The following is a 6,270-nucleotide window of genomic DNA, read 5'->3' as shown; positions in this document are numbered from 1 at the left end:
GTTGTGTTAGAAATATACCCGTGGCAGCTCTCACACTCTACATTCATACACACGTTAACTCAAGGTATTGGTCGAACAACATTTGCAAATTATATTTAAGTGCATCTAATGGGTGAAGGTTGCCACACTGCACTGTATCATAAATGCCAGAGAATTAAATTAAGCACTTCAAAGTCAATTTTGTGCAGTTTCTTTTTGACATAGAAATGAGCTGACACTCTCTAATCAGTCTTAATGTGGTAAACTCCACCCAGCTGGTACTTCAAGGTGGTTAAAATGAACAGAATCACTTGCAACTACAGTCTAAGTCTGACTGTTCCCTTTACACACACACACACACACACACACACACACACACACACACACACACACAGAGAGTCATATCTCAAAGCGTCTCTCGCACACACTCACTCTCTCTCTCTCTCTCTCCCTCTCTCACCCCACCCCCCCCCACACCCATCCTGAAAAACACTGCGGTGCATTCAATCTCAATGCAAACAAATGGAATTCACATTCAGAATGTGCTGACATGTTCGGCCCTGTGTCTGCTCACACACTCACAACAGCAGGGTGCAGTGCATGCTGGGCTCTAGCTGTCGTCCTCCTCCTTGTTCTGGGTCTGGCTCTTCTCTGGGTTGGAGGAGCCTTCGAAGCGCTGGGAGGCGATGGCGGCTTGGTGAGACATACTCTTCCTCACTATGTCTCCTTTCCTCCACAGGGTGATCTCCTGCAACACACACACAACAGGACTAAGGATACAGCCGGCGGTAGAGAGGATTTCTCACAGCGAGGGCATGTTCATCATATACTGAACTGTAGAAAATCCTTCACAGTAATGATGTAGAATATATCCTGTGAACCGTCTGCTCGCTCAGCAGACAAATGCTATGATTGTAAAAGGTTTATATGTGCTTAAGGACATATGTTTGTGCAGCTTAAGGACAGTTAGACAGAGAGGCAGCTGGAAAAGCATGCGCCTGCATTAACAGATACATTATATTCAACAGATTAGAGGGGTATGCAATACTGTTGGGTGATAAAAGAACCATCAAGGTGGCGGCAGCAGAGGCAGAAATTTTAGTCTCACTGGATCCTACATTTCCTATAAAGCAGTTTAGTAGTGTCTTTTAGATCCCTCCTGCCTCTGAATGCTTATTTGTTTCAAACTCAATACCTCCAGTTTGGAGTGCACTCTCAGGCTCATGCTACAACCCTACTGACATCATCAGGGTTAGTTTTTTTCATACTTTGTAAAGCTTCATCCAGAACCACAGCAGACTTACACTGCTTTATCCTCCTGCTCCTCCTCTTCTCGTGATGAGGAAACTAAGCTTAATGCATAGATCAGTAGAATGCCTGTTGAATATTTAGAAATATCCTTCTGCTGCAGCTTGTAGTTTTCAATTGTTGTAGAGGAGAGTGACACAGCATTACCAAACTCCAGACCAGTAACAGTCCCTGTATAAGTCAACACATGAAGCACAGATAACTCCCAGCCCGTTTGTTCAGTCTGTGTACCTGCTGTTTGAAATAGCGTCTTTCTTCCTCATCGATGAGGACCAGGTTGAGGTAGTAGCGAACAGAGAACTTCTTGTTGATGTCCCTCATGGTGGGTGTCATCTCGTAGCCTGCGAGGAACAGCCGGATGGGGATGGACTCTCCTGCAGCAGACACAGACACAGTGTGTGACAGATGAACTCACAACACAAACACAGCTCACTGCAGACTGCAAACAGACTCAGCATTACCTCTGACTGGTGCACCGTCCATGATCTCATACTTTGCTATGGTGTCGTTCTCGTGGTAGACGTTGGGCCCTGTGCCTGTTGTTTCCCGCTTGATGATGTCAATCTCCATGTGTTTGATCTTGATCCTCACCAGCAGAAAGTAAATCTTCCCAACTATCACATCTTTGAGGTGATACCTGCAAGCAAACAGCATTATCTTTACAAACCAAGCACTCTGTCTTTCCTGAGAAACCTGAACAATTAACAGTGAAACCACAGAACTCAAACTCAGAATTAAGGTTGTCGATTCTTGTGCAAAGAAAAGCATACCTGGACTTATTGTACTCAAACTCTATGTGTAGACAGTCCTCAATCCCCACTTCCATCTTGATGGAGGAGTTGAGCTCGGGGTAGGTGCTGAGTGTGTGCACCACAATGTCCAGCTCTTTGCTGATGTCGTTCAGTCTCCGGCTCACTGTGGCCCGCAGAAAGTAGCTGAAAGACAAAAGAACATCATGTTGCTATAAAACAAAATGACAACACTGTCACAGTATAAGCACTGAGTGGTTGCCTCAGCCTGTGCTGCTCAATACACAACTAACAGATGCTGTTGGATGGATGAAAAGTGGAAAGAGAAACTTGATAAGTTTGCAAAAGTTTGTCATGTCCACAGTAGAACAGGTCTGACTCAGCTGTCATTTTGGACTTGGTCAGGGATAGTGTTGAGCGTGCAGATCAGTAGATAGATTTATTAGACAATCATGAAGTGCACATAAAACCACTCCATCTGAAGACAGCTATCACATACATCTAATACTGTGGAGGATTAAATTCCACAATAAAACAGTGGCTTATTTCCACTGTGGTCCTCCGGGGAGGCGAGATGCCAGGTCTTTTTTAAGAATTAACATTGGACCCAGTAGAAACCCTTGGCCTGCCAACGTGAATGTTGCAATGAACTATTATGTACAGTGCCGGTGAATAGAAGTGTATGATGCATGTGTGTAATCTCTACATAAAACACGCTGCAAATAATTCATGCACACCACACACAGTGCACACAGCGGAGCTTACCGTAGCTTGACGTTCTGACCGGTGTAAGACTCGTAGGGTTTCTCCACATGCGTAAACTCAAAGTCAAACGTCTGTGACTGTGTGAGCTCCCCTGGCCGAGCCAAGTCTTTCACAAGAGACACAAACTCGTGGTGGTTTCCTCTGTCATAGTACAGTTCTGGAAAAGACACATTAACAGCATCAGCTTCCAGTTTCTTTAAGAATGCACTTTTAAGTGCTTTTAATCACACACAAGGCTCTGAATGATCTGGCACCGGAGTATAGGACTGAGCTCCTCACACTGTACTGTCCAAACAGGTCCCTCAGGTCTGCTCGTCTGGACCTTCTCACTATTCCAGAGTCTAGGTTAAACACTGAAGTTGATGGAGCTTTTGCAGTGCCGGCTTCTCTCGGCTCTGGCACGTTTGAAAACATACTTTTAATAAAGACTTTCCTAATAATTTCCTAATAATTGATACACATTATTTTACCGTTCTATCTCACGTATTTATTATTTTGTTTAATTGGGTTATTTTGTGCATGTGTATGCATTTGGCATTTGGTAAATATATGCATACATTTGTATGTAATTCTGTGTGTATGTATATATATATATATATATATATATGTGCATTTTTTTATGATTATTTCTTTTGGTTTGTATTCTCCATCCTTTGTGCATTTGCATGAAAAGTGCTCTACAAAGAAGGATTATAATTATTATTACTATTTTTATTATAATTATTATTATTATTATTATTTATTTATTTATTTTTTTTATTATTGTTGTTGTTGTTAAACAATCTGAAGTGAGGCTTCCTTTGTGTAAACCATATTATCTCAGTTTTCTGGCTACCATTTTGCCCTTCTACTCTTAATCCAAAGTACTTCTGCTTCTTCTTTAATTTGAGACAAATGGCAGTGAACAGAAAAAGGGAATAGGGAGTAGTGCAGCACTGATAAAAAACGTCCAGATGCATTTATGCTCTAAGAGTCTAGAGAGGACAAAGGAAGAGGAACTCATTGCTGCTGCAAGCTGGGCTTAGCTAGGCAGACTGCATTTTAAGAAATTACAATCGAACAGTATGTACGTGTGAGAACAAGGCAGTGGCGTGCTCGAGGACCGTCTTTTTCCTGTGAAACTCGAGAAAAAAACGCATATGCACTTGAAGAAAAGGGTGATCACATGAGAGGCAAAAACAGATTTCAGGCACTTGTGTGTGGCGCAGGAACAAAAGCACATAAATCAAAGGCTTTTATCCAAGACATGGCTACCTGCATTAAAACATCACCTGGATTCGACCCCTGAGGTCTTCATCAGGGTGCAAAATGAAGAGTTTAGGGTCCAAACAGGTTGGTGTTTTAATGCAAGTAGTCATGTTTTGAAAAAAGGATTTTTAACTTCAAGTACAATTGTTCCTACTCCAAATAAGTGCCTAATGTTTGTCTATTCCAGAGCAGTATGGACCTTTAAAAGCTGTAGCTGAACTGAGTGAGAGACCAATGTTTCTTCATCCAGTGGGCCCTGATGCTGGCTTTACACGCTGGCTTTACACAGCCAAAACTGTGTGCACTTAGTTGCGGATTTCAAGTGAATGTTTTACTGTTTTACCGAATGCTCAACATGTAACGTTGACCGAATGCTTTAAAGAACACATCCTGGTGTTGTTATAAACTCATGACACAGACTTTGGGTGTGTATAAATAAATGCACTCTACTTTTACTAAAAAAATACAGTGCATGATTTTTCTTGGCGCAACCTGAAATGCGGTTGTGAAAGCATTCAAATCTGTAAATACAAAATACAACCATTTAAAGTTGAATGTGCCTCACATAAGCCAAATTAAACACAACAATAAAAAACCTCCCTCCCCTGTGCTTAAAAAATATCAAAAATGTCATATCATATAAAATATATAAAAGTAAAAACAAAAATTAGCTGACATTTTGTAAAAATAAATAAATTAAGAAAAATAAAACATGATCAAAAACAAAACCATGAAAATGACCTGGAAAAGGTGCTAAAAAATGTAGAATCATTTTGTAACATAATTTTAAGTATTTGTATTTGTGATAATTATAAATGTATTTTTTTCATAGCTACTTTCTTTTTTCCCTAGACAATTTTCATTAGCTTTTAAACATTTATTACTGAGTTGCTCATTCACATGCTTTTGAAAGAAACTACATGTGCTCGGGGTTTAAAGGTGAAGCAGATGAAAGAAAAATGACATTGCTCAAAATTTCTAAATAAATGTATGTTTTTCCATTTATTATACTGCTGCACTCAACTTGAGTTTGTTCCTGTGAGACTCATGCAGCAAGAAATGGATTAGGTGTCTTTGAGATCAGTTTGCTAACAGCACAGCAGCAACACTTATTTGTAACCTGCTTTGTTACTATCTGCATTCTTTGTTCCATCAGCTCTAAACTGTCCTCTGTAAACTCTAACTCCTTCAGTATGACAGCTCCCACTGCAACGAGACACAACAGCTCTACCTTTTCAAAAACAAGGGTCAAAGGTCAATGTGACAGCTAGCCAATGGCTGCTGTGTCAGCTGACGTCAGCATGCGCCCACATCTGTCACGAGACCCGACACTTCCAACTGACACTTGTTAGTACGGTGGGCCGGTGTTGTGTGGAAGCGGTTCACGCGTTACTATAACAGAAGCATGTAATCGAGTAGATGGTGAGTGTGTATGAAAGCGGAGAGCTGCTGTAGCTAGCTCCCAGCTCCCCAGCACCTCCTGTCACACTTTGGCACCCGGTGTCAGCGGGCTCTCAGTGAGCCGCAGGCCGCCAGCCGCTCACCTATCTGCCCGACAAACTCGATCTTGATGCCGTTGTGCTCCAGCCTCTTTCCCGGGTACTTGAGCGTCACGTTGACTTTCCCCGACACCGTCTCCCCATCGTAGAAGAGAAAATATTTGTCCTTCCTGCCGTCTTCGCTCTTATGCTCCGCTTTCTTTCTGGTTTCGGCGTCATTCAGAACTATATCGATGTCCGCACTCTGACCGAACCCGAAGAAGCTCATGGCTGCTGCTCCGTCAGGCTGTCACCGGCTCCTGTCGCTAACACACCCCGCTCTGTCACACAGCAGCCCGGACACTCCGCTCGCTTTGCTCACCGATGTCCAGCAAAAAACTGCTTCCCAGATTATTGAATATTTCGAGTTACAACCAGCTCAGTGCGCATGCGTGAACAGTCACGTGAAGGAAAGCGCTATTTACCAAAGGAGCTTCTTTTCTCTTTTCTTTTTAAACTTTTCACAGAAATTACACTCCCGGTGCTAAAATAACTATATATTAGTAATATGTTTATTTGAATACTGGCGCACTTTATTGGCGCAGTATCAACAGGCGGAAGAAACAACTTTGCTTTCATGAGATCTTGCTGCCCCGAGTACTGCCTTACAGGGACTGTATCCGGCTGTTTTTTTTTCTTTCTTTCTCCATTTAACGCTTTCAAACCTGAGGAAATTGGTTTGA

General features: G+C 42.1%; 1 protein-coding gene across 1 annotated transcript; it reads right to left on the bottom strand.

Annotated features, from left to right (window-relative positions):
• Positions 1-457: 457 nt before the first annotated feature.
• Positions 458-5,938, bottom strand: vps26bl (vacuolar protein sorting 26 homolog B, like). Its single transcript, XM_042498975.1, has 6 exons — positions 5,594-5,938; positions 2,802-2,958; positions 2,058-2,222; positions 1,749-1,924; positions 1,519-1,661; positions 458-727 (listed from the first exon to the last, which is right to left on the bottom strand). The coding sequence occupies exons 1-6, from the start codon at positions 5,814-5,816 to the stop codon at positions 590-592; spliced, it is 1,002 nt and encodes a 333-aa protein (XP_042354909.1). The 5' UTR covers positions 5,817-5,938; the 3' UTR covers positions 458-589.
• Between the last annotated feature and the right edge of the window lie 332 nt (positions 5,939-6,270).

This window comes from Plectropomus leopardus, chromosome 13 (genome assembly GCF_008729295.1).
Source record: "Plectropomus leopardus isolate mb chromosome 13, YSFRI_Pleo_2.0, whole genome shotgun sequence".
Taxonomy (NCBI): domain Eukaryota; kingdom Metazoa; phylum Chordata; class Actinopteri; order Perciformes; family Serranidae; genus Plectropomus; species Plectropomus leopardus.
The sequence above is the reverse complement of the archived record's forward strand: the minus strand, read 5'-3'. Positions and strand labels throughout refer to the sequence as shown.

Bases quoted from the DNA above. Each gene is read 5' to 3' on its own strand.
- vps26bl (XM_042498975.1), bottom strand. From the start codon at position 5,816: ATGAGCTTCTTCGGGTTCGGTCAGAGTGCGGACATCGATATAGTTCTG. The intron at 1,925-2,057 runs GTATGCTTTTCT...GTTTGCTTGCAG, and splicing joins TTTGAGTACAATAAGTCCAG to GTATCACCTCAAAGATGTGA. The intron at 728-1,518 runs GTACACAGACTG...TGTGTGTTGCAG, and splicing joins GACGCTATTTCAAACAGCAG to GAGATCACCCTGTGGAGGAA.